Consider the following 24,746-nt stretch of genomic DNA (forward strand, 5'->3'; position numbering starts at 1 on the left):
TTTGGAGCAGCTCGTCCTTACAGGCTGGCTGGCTTGCTGTTTTTGTTTTCCATCTGCCGCGTTTCCAACAAAAGACAGCGCTCGTCTGTGATGCCGGATCCTCTGGGAGAGCTGGCGATGAATATTTGATGTAAAGCCTGCCTTTTATTGCCCACACACATCTGAGCACAAGTCTTCATTGATCCGGTGTTACAATCACAAGCTAAAAGAAGCAAAGCCCGCCGCCGCCGCCGCCGCCGCCGCCGCCGCCGCCGCAGCCGCTACTCCAAACAATTCCCTGATTAAAGCTCTGTTTGTACGCTCACATCATGAGCAAGCCAGATCCGCACGCAGACGTTGAGAAAAGCCCCCAAAGGAACGAAGCCTGTAAGTGGCTTGTACGTTGCAAAGGCGCAATGAACTCCCACGGGTCGTCGGCAACACCGAGAGTGTGGTTCTGCTACCGCTCATTAGCAATCACACGAGAAGACCTCTGCTTTGTTTCTCTGCTGTTCTCGGAGGCTGGAGCTAGCACAGGTTCATCGCCCAACCATGACGAACCTGTAACTCGTTGTAGGAGAAATGCTCTTTTGCTTCATGATGCCATTTTGTACACTGGCATGCAACGCTGCCATCTACAGGGATCTGTTTGTCAAGGCGTTTCAAAAAAAAAACCCGCAATTTTGTAGACAAGCTGGGCCTGTCTTGCTACTCCACCCCGATGATGAGTAGCAAATATCCCAAAATGTCTCCTTTCCTGCGACATAGGAGACACATTTTTCCAGAAAAGTCCAACTCTGAATGATATGACCTCGGTTGAATTTTAAATTCTTGCACAGTCCAGAAATACACACCCAAGTATCTTTTATTTATTTTTTCCCAGCATATTTTTCTGCTTCCTCTGCATCTCCAACGTGCCGAGCGCCGCTCGGCGCTTCAATTCATTCCGAGCAGCCGACGTCATTTTAATGGCCTTCCGTCCGGCCTCCATTTGCGAGCCCAGTTTCATCTCAACGTTACAAAGACGATCCAATCCCGAAGTTCATTCTCATTCTCTGCCAGCGTGCCAATTATAAATGTGTCTGCCAGAGCAGCGGCTTCCTCCTCGCACCTCTCCAACCTTTATTATCCCTTCAAGCGAGCAAGATTGCGCCTCGTCTGCCGCCGCCGCCGCCGCACTCACAAGCAAACGCGTGAGATTACTCGTGTGTGTGCAACCACCGTTTGGACTAATATCAACTCCCGGGCTGCTGCGCCGTGCATGCTAATCACGTGGGGGGGGGATGTTCTTTCATTGAAGTCAGCTCACACCTTCATCAAGCTTTGAAATGAAACTTTTCACGCTTTGACTTTTGACCCCGCTTTCCCTGGCGTGGTGCATTTTTTGACCCACCTCCACTATAGAAACAGAAGAAATGATTTTTTTCTTCTACTTTCATCGCTCCTCAGATGCTTACTGAATACTAAGTAGAACGGGGATGTCAAACTCGAGGCTCGGGGGCCAGACACGGGCCGTCACATTATTTTATGTGGCCCGCAAATTGTGCAAATTGTCTTCGCTTTAAAACAAAAAAAAAGAGAGATGTTGCTAGCAACAGTTTTTACTGGTCTTTGATTTCAAAACAAATGAGGCGTTCTCAGGAGGAAATTTGTCTCCTCATCTGTGTTTTCTCAGATATCAAATTCATGTGCCGCCGATAACCTGCTCGGGCGTTTCGATTATGACGGCGGCAAGGACAGAAAGATGGAGAGAGTGAGTCATTAAATTAGCCGCTAATGGCTAATTGGATCAATTTAGAAAGCAGACACTGTCAAGGATAAGCGTAATCGTGTATGCGGCGGCAATCTTTTTATTGCTCCGACATGTCTTGTAAAAGACAAGGTGTGATAGGGAGGTTAATATAATTACCGTGCACAATAATGCTAATTAATCGAAGATCTCTGGCACTATAATGAAGCGTGACAAGCAAGGTAATTGTGATGATGCTATTTGGGGCGCGATTCCACGCAATTAAGGCTTTTCTTCCTCCCGCACGTCTTGCTTCGAAGCCTTCCGCGGAAGGCAAAGTGGGACTACGTTCCTCTCACCTGTGCGCGAGCGAGGAGGCTTTTTGCTTTTCAGCCCAATAAAGGTGTCATTCACATTCCACGCAAGACACGCTCGGCAAAGTGTGAAGCCGTGTAATGGGAGAGAGAGAGAGCGAACACAGCATTCATATTCATTATGGAGGATGTGGGCGAGCGGAGCACCGCCGCAGCTGCGCGTTTGCTTTATGGGCGGGGGGGGGGGGGGGGGGCGCACTTAATAGCACGCTGACAGCGGGGCCCATCCACCAAATAAAAGCCACAGTAGTCGTCGTTGTCAGAGCGCTATTGATTCTCCCCTGTGTCCTATCGATCGATGGCTGACGTTCTCATGTGGCACAGAGCCGCTAATCTGCTGTGTATCACAGAGACGCCCACGGTGCAGCCCATTGACTGCCCTATCAATAGCCTGAAAGCTGGATATCATTAAATCCTCATCACTTTGTTTCCCCGCCGGCCGGCCGGCACGCCAGCGAGCACGGCGCGACCTCTCCCTCTCTCCCTCCCTCCCTCCCTCCCTCCCTCCTGCCTTCTGGCTTGTTTATGGCACTGACATACACTGCTTCTTTTTAATAGGCCTGCTCGGAATCGCATCTGTTATTGACCCTGGCCGCCTCGGAGTGGGATCGGACATAGTTTGAAGTCATGAGCCAACGCGTATATTTTACGTCGGGAAAAATCTCATGTTGCAAAAGGAGGGGCCCCACGAGGCCCTTGACAGACACCTGAGGGGGCCAAATTCCCATACCAAAAGGAGCTTATGAAGACAAAGGACATGTTTTTATAAAGTACAACATTGTGTAATCTCCATTTATTCCAATGGGGAAAGATGGTTTGTCACTTGAAGTTAATATGAAGTCAAACTGGTAACGAGTATCCTGCTGGTTTATGAGTTTAACCATGCATTGTTTCCAATTGGTCGTTGCCAAGGTGACAGGGGCCCCTTGCAAGTGTTGAGGAACATCTCTCAGCGATGACAGAATGCACCACCAGGGAGAGGCAGAGGCGGGGGGCACCCGCGGGACAAGGACGGGATACCAAGGGATCGATGGTGCTTAAGGTGTGGGGAGGGCCGCAAGGACGGGCGGCCGGGTGCAGGAGAGCACGGCCCATTAGAGACGACGGCCCCCCGCTGAGAGTAGACAGCATGACAAACAGCCTCAGCTCTGATAATAGTGCTGCTGATCAATAGGCTGTCCCCTCGCCAACCCCCCCTCGGGACACGCACATCCACCACGACTGACCTTGTGTCATTCTGTACGTGTGTGTGTGTGTTTGGGGGGGAGGACTGCACGAGAGAGAGAGAACACTCACAAAGTCGGGTGTCACATCTAGTTAGAACACAATTCAACAGGCTTGTGAGGGTGAGCCGTTCAGGAAACAGATGGCTGGAACAAATGAAACCGTTTGTGTGTCACGATTCAAATATTGCTACTCTCTTTGCCACCGGGGGCAGTATAATACAGTTAAGAAGACTTTCACTACTACCGTGACTGCAATAATATTCGAGGATCGAGTATTGTTATATTATCGGTCTACGTGACACATTCAACTACCTGTCGCTTAAAGGGTTACGACGCCTTATGTTTTTCGTTAGCCAGTCGTTAGCATTTTGCATTGTATGCTAGCAGAAGGTAAAGTTGTGTGATTTAGTTTGATAGTACAATTTAGTGGGCGGGGGGGGAACAGTTGAACCAAATTACAGTCACCAAATGTGATGTAGCCATTATGTTTGTAGCATTTTGTCAAAGAGCGACTCTGTAATAGCGCTCATCAACATCTATGGTCACGGAGCATCTTTGCTACGCGTCAAACATCTGGATGCTTTCTTTGTTCAAGCGCTGAAATAACATATCAAGCACACCAAGTGCTTGTTCAAGAGTTGAACTGAAACATGCCGCTTAGCCGCAATGCGGTCGAGGGGATCGACTGACACTCGTCGGCTGGAAGGAACTGCTGAACCCGAGCCAAATTTCGGGAGACGTCGGACATCAGAGGAGCTTTGGGCATTGTCGGCGATGTTGCGGAATAGCAAACGATTTATAGTCTGTTTGTCAAGGCCGCGTGATTCATTGATGGGAGCGGGAATGTTTTATGTTTTGCAAATAAAACAGGAAGCGCTAGTCGTTAGCAGTGCTGCTTGAGTAGGCGGATGCGTGAAAACACCGACGGACGGACACGCACGCATAGCGTGCTGTTGTCAGTCAGCCAGCGAGCCAAAGGCACGTGTTTGCCGCTTTCTTGTCGACGTGTTATCTCGCGGCAGCAGCAGCAGCAGCAGTTGCGGGCGGGCGGGCGGAGACATCCTAACTGGCAAAGTGAGACTGCATCTCTGTGGAGCGAGCCCACAAGCCATAAACCGCAGGCGGCGGGCGCTTACTCGCTGCGACTTCAAACGCTAACAAGCTGGAATAACATTTTGCTTGGGGTGGCTTCCCTTGACGAGTCCCAGCTGCTGGCAAGCTGCTGGGGAGGAAAGACAAGATTTATGACGAACGGGGCCTTGTTGCGTCGGGAGAAAACCGAAGCGGACGGCTGGGATCAGAGAACGCGCCATTACCGCGCCGTTCTCTTTAGATCAGCGCGAGATCCGGCCTTGGAATCCATCAGTCGGAAAATCCATTTTCTCGTCTCAGCTCGCTTCTTCCCGCCGTCGCTCGGTCGGTCGGTCGGGGCTTCCTCGGGTGCCATTGTAGTGACGCAAAAAAGGGATTGGAACGGCCACCCTCGTTTGTGCTTGCTGAAGCGCTTTCCGAAGAGAAGATGTGAGCCAATGGATGAATCTGAAAACAGACTCTCACAAGTGCCATGATGACTATGTGAGGACGTGAAATTGTTTTTTGGTTTAATCGGTGAAAGACCAACCGCCTGAGGAGGAGGAAGAAATGATGAGGATGGATGGATGGATGGATGGATGGATGGATGGATGGATGGATGGATGGATGGATGGATGGACGGACGGACGGACGGACGGACGGACGGACGGACGGACGCATGGATGGATGGATGGATGGACGGATGGGCGGATGGGCGGACGGATGGATGGACGGATGGACGGACGCATGGATGGATGGACGGACGGACGGACGGATGGATGGATGGACGGATGGACGGACGCATGGATGGATGGATGGATGGATGGATGGATGGATGGATGGATGGATGGATGGATGGATGGATGGATGGATGGATGGATGGAAGGATGGATGGACGGACGGACGGAAGGACGGACGGATGGACGGACGCTCTAACGACACGCCGGCGAATGTCAACACATGCACATCACAATGTTGTGGTGCAAACGAAACAAGGAAGTGGAAGCTTGAGCAGTTTCCACCTTCCAAAAAAAAAAAAAAACAAGAAGTGGGTGGAAAGTATATGAGGTGATGTTGACTTGCGCAAAGAGCTGCAGTCCAAAGGTCAAGTCGCACGCGTGTGTGGCAAGACATCAGTTGTGCAAATGCGTGACAGATGCGTCCTTCTCTTCTGTTTCCTGCCGTCACCTTGACTTCATTGCGTAATCCAACACAGCGACGTGACGGCGCGTGCCCGAAAACGCGATTGCGTCAAACGCTAATGAAGCGTTTTCACGTCGATGCGCGCCGCCTACGTGATGTTTACGCCGGCCTCGCCCTCCAAATTGACGGAAGCGGAAGGCGCGACCACCCACGGCATGAGGCGCATAGCTGGAAGCAGATAAATCTCCACTTTCATGAACCACATGACAAGGGGCTCCATCTGCACAACATTTCAGACTATGTTTGGACACGGTGTAGCTTGCAATTCCGGAGACGTGGGGGCTGGAAATTAGGGGATGTGGCTGTGCGTGTGATGGAAAGTCATGTGGAAAGCGCAGCGGGATGAGCGACGGAGGCGGGTTCACGTCGGCGAGACCAACACCTGCCGGCAACCCACGGCACGGCAGCGCTAAATGGGAAAATTCCTCATCGTGTATTTTGGGAGCGAATCATCCGTATGACACACTCAAATTCTTGAATTTGGCTGCTTGTGATAGATGACATGTACACAGTCTGTTCCAGGCTCTTGCTCAAACTCCCTCCATCCATTTTCTAGCGTCGTGTCCTCAGCCTAGCTTGGGTGACATGTCCAAAAATGTCTTTGCAATCATTTCTTCTATGCGTCCCCACTTGCCTAAACACGGTATTCTGGTTCATCTGATGTTTTTTTTCGAGAGTGAATGAAGCAGAAGAATCTGCCTATTCTTATTCATCTCAGAGGGCGGCCATTTTGGAACTTGCCGTCGACTGAAAACGACATCCCAGTGCCAAAGCTTGCAAATGTCACATGACCAAACGTGGAAAACAAGTCGTTCCTTTTCTGATCATTTGATCCAGTTCAATTGCTGCGGCTTTTTTACAGAAAAATGTTACAGTACACAAAAGTCTGAAAGATTTGAAATGGAGTGCTTTTCAAAATGAATACAAGTACCGTAAATTCCGGACTATAAGCCGCGACTTTTTTCCAGAATTTTGAACCATGCGGTTTATAGTCAGGTGAGGCTTATATGAGGATTTTCTTCGTGATTTTTGTGATGACTTGATCACTTTTATACACTGCGGTATCTTGAAGAAAAAAACAACAAGAAAAATACTATTTTGAAACACTACTATGGCTGCTGCTTATTCTGGCTGTGTTGCTTGTGACTATTATGAGCTTTGGTAGGAATGCACGCTAGGTGACCTGCGTCAAAGGGCTCTAAACCCTTCGTCACAGGCAATGTTGAGAAAGACATGTTAAAGTATGTTATTAAAACTTTAAAAAGGCTTTCTGTGAACGGTCTTTCCTTGTAAAAAGACGCGTGTGTACGTGCGGCTTATAGTTTGGTGCGGCTTATATAAGAAAAAAACTCAAATATCCCCCAATTTTAGCTGGTGCGGCTTATAGTCCGGAATTTACGGTACATCAAAAAGGAATTTGTTTGACTTTTAGACAGGAATTAAAGGAGTTACCACTAGTATTGTATTTTTTTTTTATTGGTAGTAATGTGGTTTGTCTCCTGGATGGTAATGGCGTGTGTGTGTGTGTGTGTGTGTGTGGTGGGGGGCCGTGATTAGTTTTGATGACTTCCCGCATGTTATTTCTGCCTCCACGGCTTCTTGTTTCTATTTGCAGTTTTATGCTGATCCAAAACCAAATTAGAATTTTGCGGCGATTGGCCGCCGTTTCATTTTGCTCCCTTTTTCGCGTGATTTTGATTTATAACGGTAAATCAGGCGCTGCTGCGCTAAAAATAACAAAGGAGCAGAAGCGAGCGGCGGGCGCTGGTGTTCCTCTGATTGTATTGATTTCTGCCTTTGCGTGGCTCGGGGCGTATTTTATCGAGAGCGGTGAAATAACAAAGGAGATGGGCTGGAAGTTCTCCATGTATACCAATCCGAATTTATAAATTGCTCCATTACCTTTATTTCCCTGGTTACTCTGGGAACATTAGCAATTATTCTCTCATGGGCCTGGCTCATAAAACTAATAATGTGGTGATTTAGTGCCTGGTGGCGCAGTGCGAGGCGGTCGAGCCAACTCCAATCCATTCATCTCGCCACCTATTCGTTTTATTTTGCCGGGACAAATTGCTTTCTTGGAAAATAGGTCAGTATGTGTCCTCTATTAGAAAGCGCTAACTATGCTTGGGTGTTTGCAAGAGTGGCACTGGCTGATTAGCGTTCTCTCTTTGCATAGATGGGAGGGAGGTTGCCGCAATTATCCTTCTCTGGCCGCGTGACAAATTGCAAATAGGCGAGCGTGTTGTCTGTGCGCGTTTGCAAAGTCAAACTTGCTTTCTGGCAGTGGCGCGTGAGCACGGAGATGGATGTCAGGGCTCGGGAGCCGAGAGGGCTTCTGCGGAAGCGTGATGGATCCGTCCTACTGTCCCATTAGCGGCTCCCCCGGGAGCCGAAGCGCTGGGATCCGGGGAGACAGACCCAGATTAGCTCATAAATCATCGCCCTCGGGACCGGGGCAAAAGAGTGACATCATCGCGCCGCGCTGTGCTGTGCTGTGCTGTGCTGTGCTGTGATGTGACTGACTGACGCTGCGGTACCGCTCGGCTGATGCGAGTTGACAGCTAACTGTGCCGGCCGCAAATCACTCCCGCCAAAAGTGTCAGGAGGCCTCAATGTCTTTATCACGTTGGTTTGTCATCTGCTTTTAATGCAACAAGCGGCCATGATGCTTCCAAGTCGGACACCAATGTAATGAAATAATATCAATGGAATAACTCAAACTGAAAAAACATGTTCATTAACAAAATGACATATATATATATATATATAAAATTAAAAACAATTTTTACTGAAACTGCTGTATTCCGTACATTACATAAAATAAAAAATAGCTAGATATAGTAAAACTATATTTGGTTTTCTCTTTATTGTTTTACATGAGCCTAAATCATTTCTGTATTTTTCTGACAAATAAAAAGAACAAATTTAGCAGGCAAATAAAAGAAGCTGCATCTGCCCAACACAGTTGTTCATTTAAAAGCAAATTACAAGTCATCCAAACGACACGCTTGTACTCTATTGGAAGTATTGCGACACGCCACAAATACATACAATTGAGGCTATAGGTACTACAAGTGTCCATTTCTATTTTAACGAGACATCTTTGGACCGTCCTCTGACCGCACAAACGGACAAAATTCCAATGGACACACTGCAAAGGTCTTGTCAAAAACACGCCATTCTATTTGCTTCCATGTTCAATTTGTGTCAACGTCCTAGCGAGCCAGGTGTTCCAATCGTTTGGGCGCTGCGCAGCGCAACGCTCTCTCTGCTGCCACGCTACAAAGGCTGCTGTGTTCCTGCTGCTACTTGCTAGTAAGTGGCTGTCTGTGAGGCCCAGTGCGTAGTCGGTCGGTCGGGTCTGTAATAAGGACCGCCGGGCCCTCCCCTCCCCTCCCCTCTCTCTCCCACACACTCACAAGTCTGTGGTCGCACAGCTGGCCCCCAAGCACTCCAAGCAAGCAACCTCACCACTTCCCTTCCCTTCCCTTGCTGGGTGGGTGGGATGACAGACACGCAACGCACTGAGAAGTGAAACGAGCGGGCTTGGCCGCCTCCTCCCCCTTCCGTGTACATACAGTAAACACATGGACAAAGGAGAAGTGTGTTTTTACGTTTCCTCACATTCAAAATAAAACACTGTCTCATTCAGTCTGCGGTTCAGGGAGGTCACACACACACGCGCACACGCACACGCTGAACGCGAGCCACGGAGACGTTTATGCAAAGCGATGGACGCTGTCCACGGCTATCAGTGTCAGGGCGCGCCGTGGGGGGTGCCGAGCAATTTGGACAAGTTGGCAGTTACAATTCGGCTTCCTTTCGGGACGACAAAAGGGGAGGGGCTGTTTGTCACACGAGGGGAGTCATCCAGGTCCCCTCGGACCTCGCGGCTGGACTCCCTGCAGGCCCGACTGATGTAATCCGCCCGACTGGCACGAGATAAGCGGCGGTGGCGGGCCGATCCGGCCAACTTTCCCGTTTTCTCGTGTGAGTCACATTGAAGTGATGCCATCACAGTGACCCGATTGTAAAACTAATTGATGGCTGTTGCAAGTTAACTACAGAGCAAATGTCCACTGTCTCCTTTCCTTGTTTTGATGTTGGAGGAAAGGGAGGTGCTATTTTCAACAGCTTCGAGCAGATCCAATTGGGATGCTGTACAGGAGGCGGAGTCAAATGCTGTTGCCCGAGGTGCCCTGTTGGGAGATGTTCCACTTTGTTGAAAACTATTTACGTGATAGTGGCTGGAGGGATTTTCCAGTGGCGCTCAGCTAGTGTGGTGGTTAAGCGCGGGAAACTTGAGGAAAGCTAACATAGTCATTATGAGGGAAATGATGTGCACATTTCTGAAGGATCTTTGGCCGGGTTGCCCGAGGAGCCGTTATAATGATGCGTAGTCATCGCACGCACGCTCGCACGCACGCACGCGACCGCCGTCGCTCAGCACGAGGCAGAAAAACAGGCCGGGCTCGGCCAATGGGCCGGCTCCGCGGCTCCGGGTTAAGCGGCTCGCCGACCCCAAAGCGTGAGGTCGGCGCGGAGGGGAAAAAACATCACGCAGGAACCGCAATTGCAGCCCTCAAACATGAAAAGTCTCTTTTTATTTTTGACAGGCTGGTTTGTGCTGCGTAAACAAACAGCCAGGCCACGGCCCGACCCGGCCCGGCCCGGCCCGCGCGGTGGAGATGGCGCTCCACTTGCGCTTGGCCCGCCCGCCTTTTAACAACTCGGTGGTGACTTAACATTTCCAGATGTCAGAGCTTCGACCGCACTTTGGGCTCACTTAGGTGTCAGATATTTCCTGCCTGATGCAAACTGTTGACTTTGCCCTCTCGCACATGATGGGCTGCCTCATAAATCTAAACACAAAGTCTTTTCCTCCCGACATTGGTATACTGCTTTGATTTACTACGTCGCTAAAAAGAAGCCTCTGTGTCGATCGACTCAGTCCACCTTTAGGAGGACTTACCGTATATAGTTATTAACCCTGGTGTTATTTTTCATCAACTTTGCAGTCCATTTGGAAAATGTGCACAATATGATCAAATAAAAAAATAAAAAAATTCATGCGTGATTAACAATTACCGTTTTTTCCCATGTATAATGCGCAAAATGTAACTAATTTATTGTCCTAAAATCTGGGGTGCGCATTATACATTGGTACAAAAAAAAAAATGTTTTTTTTATTTTTTTTGAATCCGGATATGATACGGAGGCCGCCATTACAGATGCGCTTTCTTTCTTCTCTGCTGTTCACTTCAAACACGCTCCATACGAACACAATGCTCTGGTATCAGACGCTTGCTCGATCACCTGCTCGTTTGCTGTCTGTCACAATGTACCCTACACAAATCCGAAACATTTCTTCGCTATTGAGTATGCTAGCGAGTGATACTGACCGGCAGAATAACATCCGGTTGTTCCCAAAGATGATCTTTTTTCTGAAATCATTTTACGTTCACGGACTTAAGTAGGAGTCAAAATTTAGGTGCGTATTATACATGGGTACAGGCTTTTTTCCAGCATCAACATGCCATTTTTAGGCTGCGTATTATACATGGGGGCGCATTATACATGGAAAAAAACGGTAGTTCTATTTGAAATCTCCTATGCCCTCGTATCGGGCCTCATTAGCTTGCGTACCTAATATTTCGAGCAGTGAGTGTATCCCAATAATTGCGAGTCTATTATCCTGCCTGCTGCTGAGTTGCTGTTTTATTGGGTCACCAGTGTCGGCCTGCTAATGACAGCCAGTTTAATTGGTACCAGCAGAACCCCCGCCTGACTGTAACTTATTTAGCCGCTGTCAGCGGGTCAAGCTACGCTGCACATAAACACGTCTCATTAGTCCTCCGTCGTGTCCTTTGTCTCCCGCTCCGGCATCCTGCGTACGATTTATCTTGATTTGAATTTCACGCATAATGAGATGCTTCCAGTTGGGATGGATAGGAGCGCTGCCGGAACGCCATTAGTCACCGTCGCCGGGAAGTCGAGGATAAATATAGACGCTTGCCAGCATCCTGTTCAAATTCGTACACTTTGTGAAAATGAAGATAGTTTTGGAAAGCCTGCGTTGAATGTTGCTCAGACTGACAAACATAAAAGAAAGAATTGCCTATGGTGACCTTTTAGCTGTCCATACCTTCTGAAGTTAGCTCCTCCCCGACTTATACAAAGACGTTTGTCTCCATCTTTCCTTGAGACCAATTACACTGGTCAAAACCTCAGAACTATGAACTAGAACTCTTGAATTGCGCTACGCAACATGAATCATATCAGCTCCCACTAAGCAATGCAACGGCTAATGGAGCTTCTGGAAGTTGCGCAATGGCTGTAAATGGCATCCAAGTCCACCGTGGAGGGATTGACGGGCCTGCGGATGTCCGCTCCCCTTTGCCTTCTGCGTGCATGACATGTAAATGTGATCATTTGGCGGGTCAATTATCCTTCTTGGCTTGGCTGCAGCTCTGTTTGGCTGCTGACAGATAGAGAGAGATAACCCCAGCAAGTTTTGTTTGATCCCCGACAGGCGCATCTTGTCAGCGTGTGCTGGTGATGCATCCCTAATCAAAGTATCCGTCGGAGCGAGCCGGCGCGTTCCGCCGGGCTGAGCATCACCGCAGCCTTTCATGTCGCCGGGCCGAGAAGCATCTTTAGCGGGCAGGTACACTGTGGCCTTTGTTGACTGCGCCTCGTCCTAGCAGCGGGATACGCAGATGGCCGACAATTATCTCTCGATGCTGACGGGCCGGCGGCTTGCACGAGATTGCTGTAATCCTTTATTATTTATGATTGTCTGGGATTTGGGGATGGAGATTGAAGACAATCTGTTGAACAACACCGGGATGAGCGAGCGCAAGCCAGGCAGCCAGGACGGAAAGCCAACAAAGAGGAAATGAAGACGCAGCGCTCACTCTTAGCGCTGCTTCGGAACCCAGAACACTTTAATCCCATTAACAGCGACTAAATAAACCATTTGTTTTAAGCTTGCCACTGGTGCTGTTTATGCTAATAGGCAGCTCGCTAGAGGCGATTTTCACAAGACGTTTGGAGGGCACCGGCTAATAATTCCATTTAATAAGGAAGTCAATTTCCATCCTCATTTGAAATAAAAATAAGAAGCTTAGCCTGCTCTCACAGAACTCGCTTAATTGTTGATTTGGCCGTGCTCGCTCGCTCTCTCGGGGCTTCTGACGCTGACATTTTTAACCCCTTTGTGTCCTTGTGCGAAGACATGCCGCTCTCACACCAGAAGAAAAAATGGGGATGATTTTAACATCTTTTTTTTTTTTTTACAGTTGCAGCATAAGACAGACGTCCTCTGTACTAGAGATGCAGCTTCTCTCTCTGCTTATCCGTGCGGCAGTAATATTTGACATTCTTAGCGGAGGATAAAGAATATATGTCGGAGTATTATTTTTAAAAATTTATTTCCACATGTATTGCTGCACTGTTTGTGCTCAGATGCTAGTTGTTTGCTTACGGACTTTTTGTAGCACATCGATGCTAGTTGTTAGCTCATGGAGTTTCTTGTCATGTGTTAGCATTCAATTAGCCAAAGCTGTATGGTGGCTTTAAATACCCAGCATGTCATTCAAATCAAAGGTGTGTTGGTCCACATTGTGTTGCACGTGAAGTGAAGAAAAGGTACCGCTTGTGCCGAGCTCATCATCCCAATGGAGCGGCGGGTTCTGCTCCAGCGGGCCCATGAGCACAAGTTCCAGCTCTCTGAGCTCTCTGAGCTCTCTGAGCGCTCTGATCTGCTGTCAGACTTTGTACTGACAACTTCTTCAGCTCTCTATTCTACTTCTCCCTATCAACTTGCAGGGCCTTCTCTTTTTTAACTCAATAATGGAGTCAAATGGACCTCCAGAGAAGGCCGGGATCATTTTCTCTTTGCGTGTCTTAAGTCAGCAGGTACAGGAGCACTTGAGGTACGTAGTGCTTCTGCTTTGCACGGAGTGCACAGCAGGTCACTTGTGAGCAACGATAATATACGAAGCTCGTCGGCAAACGTTTCGCACGCTCCCACCTCGGTCCTAATTGCATTTTTCCAGCATGCGCTTATTACCTCGATAAGGCGGGCAGACGATCATGTGAAGTCATTCCCATGCCATGTGAATGGAATCATGAACTGTGACTGAATTTAGGCCTCAAGAATCTTTTTAATCACGTCAAACATTTAGCAAACTGGATTAAAGTAACCAAATCAGCTCAAGATGGGTTTAGTCAACTGGTACGGCTTGAACCTCTCATGTGCTTAGTGTTGAATCATCTTAAGGTGTTTGCGTCCCGAAATTGTGGAATACGTCCAGAAGGAAGCAAAGACCGACTGGTGGGGGGGGGGGGAATGACACGCTCAGATTTGTCTGCGCGTGACTTCCTATTTAATTTCAGCTTTGAAAATGCACAGCGTGGGCACAAAATTGGATGTTCATTAGCCTTGCGTTTCTTCAGCCGCACCTTCGTTAATAAGACAAATGTGGCATTCAAATTCTCGGATGACATTTGCATAACTCCACACACGGTGTGGGGTAATTTTATTCTTTTATTGTCTGACAAAGATAAGTGCAAAGCTAATCTTAGCTTACTTGTGCAAAGAATACTTTGCTCAAGGTGAGGCTCCATTGTTATGTCAACACGAGAATAAAAGCAACTTCATGGCTCTCTTTGTTTGTGTCTTGTCTGGGGTTTTTTTTTTGGGCCTCTGATTGGAACTTTTCATCGCGTGCTAATCGATTGGTGTGTGTCCTATTTGGACGCTGTTACCCAAGACACGTTTTGGTTTGCGGTTGCACTGACCAACAGAACAGCCAAGAGTTCTAAAAGTTTGAACACCACCATGATCTCACGCTAATTGTCCCCGTGTTTGTTTTGTGTTGGTGTTGTGCAGAAAGCGAGCCCCCCGCCCCGCCCCGGACCGCCCCTCCCGGGTCGGTTGGCAGCAGCAGTGAGAACAATCTCTGCTCTGTCAAGAATTTGAGCCACCTCTGCAAATAGGCCAGTGTGTAATGCCTTGGGCTGGGTGTTCCAGTCAGGCTGGGGTTTCCGTGTAAATAAACAGTGTGGGGGTCTCACAGGGTGGACCCCCCCCCCCCCCCTCCCGGGGTTTGGCCGAGCCTTTGTTGCCTTTAATCCAAGTGCTCTCTATTGCACAGCAAGGGGTGTTGCCTGGCTCAGATTAGGCTCTTGTGTGTGCTTGAGTTTCTCACACGGTCCTTACTTTTTTTTAAGAGGGGGGTCGCAACTACCCGCTTCCTCAAGCTGGCTGACAAGAATGACAAGTAGACCACTGCTGTGCTGAGACCTAAAAACATGACACAATGACATTTGCATTGGCAGCAAGCGCCATATAAGAACATCACGAAACTGAGTCTAAAAATATTCCTACCATTTAAATATAATGTCCTTAATTGCTCATTGACTGCTCTATAGGTACAGTGTCCAAGCTTGACACTGTAGCAGTATTTGGCGACATTCACTCATTCCCCACAACCTAATTAGTCGATTGATTTTTACATTGTGGGCGAGTTATTGAATATTCCCATGATTGCCGTCACATAGTTGGGAAATAGCACATCACCTTCAAAATATATTTTTATTGAATCTGTTTCCTGATTGCAATACGTTGCTCTGTTTATGTTCGCCACATGAAAACCAAAACAAAGCCAGAAAAAGGCTTGTGCAATGCATCATGGGATACATTGCTTTTCTGCTCACTCATATTTGGGGTGTATTTTGGGATGCATGGAGGGCACTTGAAGGCGTACTACACGTTTGAAAAGCACGAGCAAATGTCCAACCGGCTTTATAGAGCGCTATGGGGCGTGATTCCGCGCAAAGCCACGATAAATCCTCGGGCTGGCGTTCAAGCATCCAGCCATGATTGTGCGTCGTGCGAGAACAAGCTAGCGAATGCATTAGCATGCTAAAAGCGAAACCATTTTGCCCGCGTGGAGAGGAAAAACTACGGGTTGTAATGTTACAACCGCTTCCTTTTCCCCTTTTGTTTAACACTGGCTCTCATTACCACGTGGTGGGAACAGATTGTTTGAACAGGAGAGAAAAGCCATTGGAAGCTAATTAAGCAGCTATTGCAGGCAGAGGAGAGGACCGAGGAGCACAGGCATTTGGCAGCGCTTGACCCCGCGTGGTATTGATTGACAATGCTGCCGCGTGACTGACAGGCACCGCGAGCGCCGGCAAATGGGAAGCCGGCGAGTAAATGCGCCGCGTCGCCATTGGACGACAAGTCTTAAAGCCACAGGGGCGTCCCACGTGGGGTAAAGCTTCAAAACAAGGCGTCGCGGAGCAGACATGGCCGATGTTAATGTCAGACAAAGGCAATCGGCTGTCCTCGGCGCGGCTAGCAAGCTAAATTAGCTTGCCGAGGGCGTCCGTCCGGGATGTGTCATATGAACCATCACGGAGAAGCCAAGGCTTCGACGCTTTAATTGGATCGTGGATCGATTGGTCATTAACGCGTCCTTCACGGTGTTGTGGAGAGCAGCGGGAGGGAGGGAGCAAAGCATCTGATTTGAGGCTTTTACGTTACATATGTGGCCGTAAAGCGTGTCAAGTTGCATCAACGTCTCGGACACAAACAAGTTCATTTCGCTTCCGCGGAGCCTGGCGTCGAATTAGAAATGTGCGCCTACACCTTTGCCCCCCCCTTCTCCCACCGGTGTTGGTCTCACCCAAGAAAACTTTGATTTGGGCGGCAAACGAGCGCGCTAATGAGGACGCGCAATACGTGCATGTCTCGCTCCCATTTGAATGGCTGTTGTGTGTGTGTGTGCGGGGTAGCCAGGGGCGGGGCGGGTGCCTCCACGCGGTGACGTCATCGGTGTGCTGCCGCCACCCCACGTGGGGCCGCCGTCCTCCGATAGGCAGATGCGGCCGTGGTTTTAGCGAGTAATCTGATTGGACAGACAGGCGCTTTCACGGTAGTTCAGCCCCGCTTGCCTGTGTGTGGCAACCGGGCTAAACTGGACAACTGAGGGGGAAACGCGAGATGGTGGAGCGCACCATGTTACGCTTTTAAAGAATCTCCTTTTTTCCCCCCCTTTTTCTTTTTTTTTTTTTTTTTCCCTCAACACGGAAGGATCTGTTTCGGAGTCGTATTTTCGCCGCTCTTTCAGGGATTACGGCGGCCAAATTCCTGGGAGGTTCGCGGCGGAGGCTTGACGAGGAGAAAAGTAGTTTTGTTGGAGCTCCGACCGCATCGCCCGCCGTCTTCTTTTTGCCCGCTGCTCCCCCCCCCAATGTGGCCGGGTGCGCTCCGGAGACAGGATGCTCCGCCACGCCGTCGTCGGGACGGATTAAACGAGTGGATTGTAGCCCTTTCTCTTCCTCGGTGACGGGTACGTGTAAAACCGAGCGTCGGGTACCATTTTTCGGCTTTTACGTGACATTTGAGTGGGCAGAATGAACGCGCTCGCTCAGTCGCTCGGAGGGAACCATTGCTCTTGTGGCTCACCTGGGTTCTCCTCTTCCTTATAAATCAACATTTGAAACTGCCATCTTTCATCCAGCACCTGCGTAAAAGTGGCTACTCCCTTTTCTCCGTTGTGTTTTTAAAGCGAGAATGTGATTTTTGCGCTTGTGTGCCTGCCGCCACCGAATAAGGTCACCCACCCACCCCCGAGGCGCTGCTGTTTTTCCGGCTTCCACTTGGCGATTGCATTATTCTCACAGGGATTATTAGTTTCAAACAAAAGTGCGTTTGATTGTACCCCTGGCGATTAAACCGCGCGCGTCCTTCTCCCAACACAGCAACTACACCGACAACAAGCTCCTCGCCTCGGCCGCCTGCTCTTTTCAACCATTTGGCCAAAGGACCTGCAGAAATAAACAAAGGGTGGATTTCAAGATGTATCCGCAAGGCCGACATCCGGTAAGAGGGGCTTCATTTTTGGCATATTTATTGCCGTTGTTGACATGGCTCCCGGCCGGCCGGCTGTGTTGTGTCTCGTCGTCTGCAAGGTTATGTTTCAAGGATGCATGGCAGATTCATGTCTCGCTTTTGAATTGCTTTTTACTGTCCCGCCCATTCATTGCGTTGGGAACCATCCCAATTGGCGTAAACGTCGAGATGAGAGCCATTTTGGCAAAAGTAAAGCGAAAACCCCGTGACGATGTTTTTCCCTCCCCACGTTGTATTTCAGGCTCCTCATCAGCCCGGCCAGCCCGGCTTCAAATTCACCGTAGCGGAGTCGTGTGACCGAATTAAAGATGAATTCCAGTTCCTCCAAGCCCAGTATCACAGGTATGTTGACAAAAGATGTCAGCGCTCGCTCACACGCTCGCTCGCACTACTTTGCCAGGTGAAGGCTAATATTTAGTTGCACGCCGAATGGAAATGCCCTGTAATCCGTTGCCAAGTGGTTAAGTGAGTTATGCAAGTGACAGAGCGCCTGTAATTGACACCTTCTCTCCTATTTTAGTCTTAAGGTGGAGTACGACAAACTGGCCAATGAGAAGACGGAGATGCAGCGCCACTATGTCATGGTAAGATCACGTCGCCACGGGCAGCAATTATGAGCTGGAGCTGGGTTGCGCCGTGTGGGACGCCCTCTATTGTGATCACCTGTGCGGCCGGCCCGACTCGGGTGTCGCGTGAGATCCAGGGAGGGTTTGATGGTTGTTACGAGGGCTGGGAGGGGGGGGCTGACAGCCGTGGTGGCTTGGGGCTCCCCTTCATCTCTAAAGGTCGACCCCGGTGACCCCTCCTCCCCGATCTGATTGTTCTCCTAGGAGACTTAACGCTCGCTCATGTGGGAAAATGCGCCCCAACAAAATGGCACACAAAGTTCCAGTGTGCTTTTGGAAAACATAGGTGTGCCTGTGACGCGGGATGTTTAGCTGCCACCTGACGCAATGAGAGCGCCCGCTGTCCCAGGTAAACATGGCGGGGGCACTTGAAGCCAAACCTTCATTTTGGGAGGGAGGGAGCGAGCGAGCGGGTGGGGGGGACAACATGTCAGGCGGTTAGGTAAACACGTGAGGAAGTACGGGGTATCGGCTTACACTGCAGGGGCTCTGATCTCAGACAGAAGGGCTCTCTTGTTTGAGACTTTTTTTTTTCCTTCTTCTTCAACGCTAATGGACTGAATAATGCATTTGGCTCGTCAAAATAGACACTGACTGGAAAGCCATTTCGGGCCCGGCCGCCACCTGTGGCCGCCCGGCCGGCCGGATTCACTCAGACACTCTGACCTGAAATCACAAGTGTTGTGCAAACACTTTAGAGTGAGTAAATAGATGTCCGAGGGAGACGTTGAACGCTTTGATGCTCTGCGCCATCAGCGGAAAAACACAAAGTCAATGTTCTGGCTGTTTGACACACTCGGATGTGATTTGGCGTCTCGTCGATATTGACGGCCATCCCAATTGCGACCCGGCCGGCGCATTTGGAACGGCCTCATTCAGATACGGATCACGTCTCGACAGCGGAGGTCAAACAAGAGGAACGCAGAGGCTTTGTTTGGATCTTCAAACGATCGTCGTCCTCGTACGAACTCGTTGATAGAAACAATCGAGAGTGGCCACAGAAGAGCAAAGCAGATGTTCGCCGTTAATCCTTCTCGTGATGCAATTTGAAATGGGAGAAATCAATGCCAAATGACTGACTCGATATGTTTCCTGTTTTCTTGGCAGTACTACGAGATGTCTTATGGACTCAACATTGAGATGCACAAACAGGTAGGCACCATCACCGTTGTTCACTGACTAGGTCAAATGTCGGGAGACGATTGTCTCGCTCGCCGCTGCCAATCCGGGATTTAGCTCAGCCCGTTGATTAGATTGAAGTCGACTTTGGCTGGCCGGACCTTTGACTTCCTGATTAAAGAAAGCGCATGAAACATCAGGGTCAGGGATGGTCGCTAATTGCAAGAAGGAGGACAAAAGTCACGCCTGGCGTTATCCCGAAAGATAGCGAGCGTCCGCTATTGCCTCACACACACACACACACGCCGAGCCACCAAATCCTTCAAGTGGTTCTATCTTGCGAGATTGTCCTTCGTTAAGAGTTGATTTGTCCCCATAATGGGATCTGAAACGAGTCGGGGCCGACAATCTGAAATATTAAACGCGTTCATGATTTATGAGTGAGACTCTTCAGGCGTGTGGGGGTGAAAGGAATGTCGTCAATTAAAGAAGCGCTAAGTGACAAAGGTGAAGCCAAACGATGTCTTGTATCGTGGCTTCCCACCGAGTGTTTTCCAAAGCAAGTCTTGACTTCAATGCTCCGATCTCCAGGCACACGGGAAACATTGGTAATTGGGCGCATAGCCAAAAGTGGCTGTTCTTGTTTGTTTTTGTGAGATCTTTGTGCTTAGCTTGATTCTTGACTCGGGGTTTTGCTTTGGTCTCAGATTATATTTTTTAAAGCCTGGTTCTTGAGTTGGTTTTTAACCTGGTCCTTAGACTTGCTTCTGGACATGGACCTTGAAACAGTTTTCGCCAGGTTCCAGACATTTGTTGACTGAGTCAATCCTTTTTTTTTTTTTTTGCCTTTATTTGGTATCTGAAATTGTTGTTTTTGTTTTTGTTTTTCTATCTAGATGTTGCCACGGTTTTGACTGTGATTTTTCTTAAATTTGATTTGAAACCCCCTTGCGTGTTTGGCCCTATAACCATGTGACCGTGCCTATTTAGCTGATGCAGCTCCCATTATCACGTGGCTCCAGTGAAAAGCGCACCACGGCTGTTGAAGTGCATTAAACAAACGGCTCAAGTCGTGGGATCGCCCGGCTGGTGTTCAAAGCGGCGCGCTGGTCCCTTCCCCCGCCATCACCCCGCTCGCTCGCTCGCTCGCTCGCTGGGCTAATGACAGCGCCGGAGGCCTAGGGTGATCCATCAGAGTCTGGACCGCGTGTCACATGTCTGTCAGAGCCGGCCGGGGCTGCTCTGATAGCTTCTGTCAGGCACTTATCGGCGAGGGGGATGGGAGCCACCAGCCGCAGAACAGAGACGAGTCGGGGCGACAACCCCGGCCGGCCGGCCGGCTTTGTGTAAACAGGTTAATCGACTGATCCATTTTAGCAGCTCCCTTTTTTTTTATTTTTTATCAGGAACCTCAAAAGAGCTGCTGGAAGTGCTTGAATAATTCATCAGCGGGGCTCTAACCTGCCGACCGGCGTGTTTGTGAGCAAACAGTGTGGGGCCCATGCAGCTCCCCTAGCTTCTGCTCAGGCGGGGGAGGGGCGGCGTAGACGGCGAGCGCTTAACACGCCAGGCTGGGATGGATTATTGGATGCACACAAGCATATTACTTTTCTGTAAGCAGAATTTATTCCACGCTGAAGAAATCCATTCTCAGAAGGCCGCCTTAGTTCCTTGCGGCGCGACGTCATTCACATTCCGGCCCCGGCCGACGCAGATCAAATCTGATCTGGCTGCAAATCAAAAATGATGACACACGTATGATGTCTAATCACACTCATCTGGTGCTTGTTACCTGAAGACGTCATTCAGGAATGAGAACCGAGGCTGTGGGATTTAATTTTTTATTTTTTTTTGTAGTAGTAGTAGTAGTAGTAGTAGTAAAGGCAGCCAAAACGCGGGACCAAAACAAACACGGTCTGCCAGAGGACGTGTCTGCCGTGTAGGCATGCGGATCAAAGTGCGAATGGCCGCCATTTTATTTCCCGCTCGTTCTTGAATCCCGGTCAGTTTCCGGAGCGGCCGCTGACGGCCGTGGGCAAACGCCTCGCTGACAAAGCGGCGCCAGAGTGCTCTTAAAGTGGTGCTACACAAGTCCGAGTAGCTGTAATTGTGTAGCGGCGGCCTCTCAAGGGCAGCGCTGTCATCTGCTCAAAGTGACAGCAAGCGTCCGTGAGCAGCAACAGGGAGGGAGCTGGCAACTCTCTTTTCTGCTCGAGTCCAGTCCACACCTCGTGCGTGCGTTTGCGTGTTTGTGTGTCGAGCGAGTTGCCTGCCGAGGGCCCGGCGGATGAGCCACCTCTTGACCTCTCTGGGCCAGCTGTCGCGGCGACACTAAGCTACAGAGGAACGGGCCGTGCGCTCAAGGCCTTCTCGCAAATCCTGTCAAATGTTGGCCCGCTATTGACATGGCTTATCTGGACAAACACGGATTACGCAGGCCGGCTTGCTTTTCTGAAGGCCGTTTTTGAGCTCCGGAGCCGCCCGCACTCGAGTGCATTAATACGGACGCTGGCTCGTAAACAGCCTTTATCTTCATTGCTTGTTGATGACTTTTATTCCTTTATTGGGGTCAATGTTTTTCTTTTTATGCAGCAAATAATCTCACGGCTGGTCTCGAGGACAGCTCTGATAGCAATCTGTGCTATTTGTGGCTTCACAGCACTTTTTCAAACGCCCAAGCTTTTATCTGGCTTGTGTGTGTGTGTGTGTGTGTGTGTGTGTGTGTGTGTGTGTGTGTGTGTGATGGCCATTGCAAAGTCAAATATGTCAACAGTGTGTTATCACGTTTGCCAATGATTCATACAAACAGGACTAACACGACACGACACGACACGTCACGGGACTGGACCGGGCCGTGCTGTAAATTTGGACATCCTTTGTCAACGAGAAGGACAAACAGAAAAAGGGCAGAATGATGAAAGTTGAACCAAAAAGGAGCCGAGTCGCTTTTTAACGGCGAGCTCTCGTACCGTCGTTACTAACTTGAAGATAATGGTCGGCCATTTCTTTTTTTTCAAAAGGGAAAATCTAGTCAGGATGGAATCGGCAGGTTGGCGCGGACTATTATTATATTACTATTATAATATATTTGTCATGAGAGATGATAAGTCTCTTTGTAAAACCGGCTCAAATCCAGTCCCAAAAAATGCCATCTGTCCATGCTAAGTGGCTATTGGTGTTGCAGCCCGGGTCAACGGGTCTCGTGGTGTTGCACATTACTCTCCAATCTCTCTGGCGCTAATACGTCAGGCTGGCATTTCCGCCATGTGTCATAAATAAGATGGCGCTCGGCTCCAAATGAAAAATGGTAGCGAGTCCCCCGTGATGTGTTTGTGTTCCGCAGTGGCCCTGGGATGAACTGCAGCTCATAAATTCCATAGATGATGTAGCTTTGGCCCTGTTATTTTTCTGCTCCCAGCGCAGAGCTTGAACCTGAACACTCTCATCTTCCATCCTTGGAAGAAAAGAGCAAGCCAGCTGTGCAGTGTTTTTACAAGAGGGGGGGGAGCAATCGCTCCCTCCCTCCACCCCCCACCCCCTTTGCTCTCTCTCTCATTTTTTTCTTTTCTAAACCCGGCATTCATTTGCAACATTCATGTGATCGACAGGCCGAAAATTCAATTTAATGACCTGCCTCCGAGCACGTAATATGATTTTAAAGCCTGTTACGGTCAAGGAGAGGTTCCATTTGCATAATGATCCCGGCAAGATAGGGCCGCAGCCGTTGCCATGGCGCTCGCTCGACAGGCGGAAGAATGGGGGGGGGGGGGGGGGTTGGCAGTTGCTCCGCGCTGACAAATGGAGCAGGAAAAAGGCACTGATAAGTTTGCAACGTGTTCCCCCTCGAGGTCATTACGCCTTTTTTTTACACGGCGCATGCAAAGTGGCCCAAATGTCACATGTAAGTCAACCAGCAGCACATTTGTGGGCCTCGGTCGGTCGGGGTGTGGTTGTGCGCTTTAACGTGGAGGTTAAGTGCAGGGCGGAGAGCAAAAGCCTGCCAGAGAGCGAGAGCGAGAGGATCCTCTCAATCCGCTGCCGCCGCCGCCGCCGCCGCCGCCTCATATCCGCTGAGCTTGGAGTGCACTCTCAGCACAGCTGTGCTCCATCCCCCTGGGCTCGCCTAATGTTTTAAATCTTTCAAATGTCAATATGACGCTGTTTAGAGGATGTCGAGTCAAGCCGTTGTGATTGCCGCAGTAATTGACTTAATGGGTGTAAACATGAAAGGCGGGGGGGGTTACGCCGTGCCACTGTCTGTCTCATATTTCCACCTCTGTTGTCTTCCAGACGGAGATTGCCAAGCGGCTCAACGCCATTTTAGCGCAAATTATGCCTTTCCTGTCACAAGAGGTAAGCTTTCGATGTAGCGCCGTCACCTGATGCCGACATTGGACCGCTTGACGATAAATACGCGGCGGAAGCTCAAAAGTCCAACATGGCCGACTCTCGATTTATTGCCCTTTCGAATGGAGGATTCCCGGAGAGCTAATCGACGACTGGTTTTGATCTTCCGTTTGTCGTTCAGGCGCCTTTCTTTCAAATTGTCGTGGTTGTGTATTAGCAAATCGCATTTGATAGCAAAAGATGAATGCGTGTGTGTTGATGTCTTGTCACAGCACCAACAGCAGGTTGCTCAGGCAGTGGAGCGGGCAAAGCAGGTCACTATGACTGAGCTGAATGCCATCATCGGGGTACGTGGACTTCCCAATCTGCCTCTCACCGTGTGTACCCCTTTTTTTTAAATTCTTTTCTCGCTTTGCGCTCATAACGCGCAATAGCGTACACTCTGAATGCTTTTCATGTTTTGATCTGTTGACACTATTGACGCACAGTAACATCGACTTCTCGTGCGACCCTAATATCTATCTATCTATCTATGCTAAATAAGTCTGTATTAGCTCCTAGCGCTAGGAGCCGTGAAGTGTTGTGTTGCTCCCGCTCGGGGTCTCGGTGGCATCTTCACTGCCTTGTTGTGCGTTTATAAATGAGATCCTGAGAGCTCTGGAGAATCCTCCTCTCAGCCGCTATTGCTTTAATTGGTTAAGGTTTTAACGAGGAGCCTCATCCCTCACTGCTGACCTGGATAGCTGCGGGAATTAAAAGGCTGAGGGTGAGCACAGCTCAGCAGCGAAGCTGAGGCAGCCAGCGCTCGCAGCAATTGGCCATCCCGCCCGCCCGCCTCTGCTGCCCGCTGCCATCTGTTCCTCATTGATCAGCGCCGCCGTGATTGGGTTCAGCCTCTGATAAGTGATGGACTCCGCTCGCAGAGTCCTTAGCGGACGGAGGCTGGTTCCGTGGGCTGATTGGAGCCACCTATTGGAAGTCAATTGATGCCCCTCTTGGGGACTTTGTGTTCCTGGATGGTTTTTCCACAGAATTTGTCAGAGTAGATCTCTTGAGACCATGCTTTTTTCGTTTTTTTTTTTCTTTTTTCAATTCCACTTAACGAATGCGGCTATGCCACTTTAACAGCTTCAACAGCTT

At 49.5% G+C, this 24,746-nt stretch overlaps 1 protein-coding gene across 8 annotated transcripts in view; it reads left to right on the forward strand.

The window, feature by feature from the left end:
• tle3a (TLE family member 3, transcriptional corepressor a) overlaps positions 1-24,746 on the forward strand; it is a 51,271-nt gene that overhangs the window by 17,130 nt on the left and 9,395 nt on the right. For 4 of the 8 annotated variants that reach the window (XM_061283131.1, XM_061283135.1, XM_061283133.1 and 1 more), the window contains exons 1-7: positions 16,538-16,951; positions 17,364-17,484; positions 17,756-17,856; positions 18,035-18,098; positions 19,248-19,292; positions 23,550-23,612; positions 23,879-23,983. In XM_061283131.1, the coding sequence (XP_061139115.1) occupies positions 17,461-17,484; positions 17,756-17,856; positions 18,035-18,098; positions 19,248-19,292; positions 23,550-23,612; positions 23,879-23,983 (402 nt within the window). In that variant the 5' untranslated portion in view covers positions 16,538-16,951; positions 17,364-17,460. Of the gene's footprint in view, positions 1-16,537; positions 16,952-17,363; positions 17,485-17,755; positions 17,857-18,034; positions 18,099-19,247; positions 19,293-23,549; positions 23,613-23,878; positions 23,984-24,746 lie in introns of those variants that run through there. The other 4 variants (XM_061283137.1, XM_061283138.1, XM_061283139.1 and 1 more) reach the window with 3 other exon arrangements.

The sequence above is a fragment of the Syngnathus typhle genome, linkage group LG7, assembly GCF_033458585.1.
Source record: "Syngnathus typhle isolate RoL2023-S1 ecotype Sweden linkage group LG7, RoL_Styp_1.0, whole genome shotgun sequence".
Taxonomy (NCBI): domain Eukaryota; kingdom Metazoa; phylum Chordata; class Actinopteri; order Syngnathiformes; family Syngnathidae; genus Syngnathus; species Syngnathus typhle.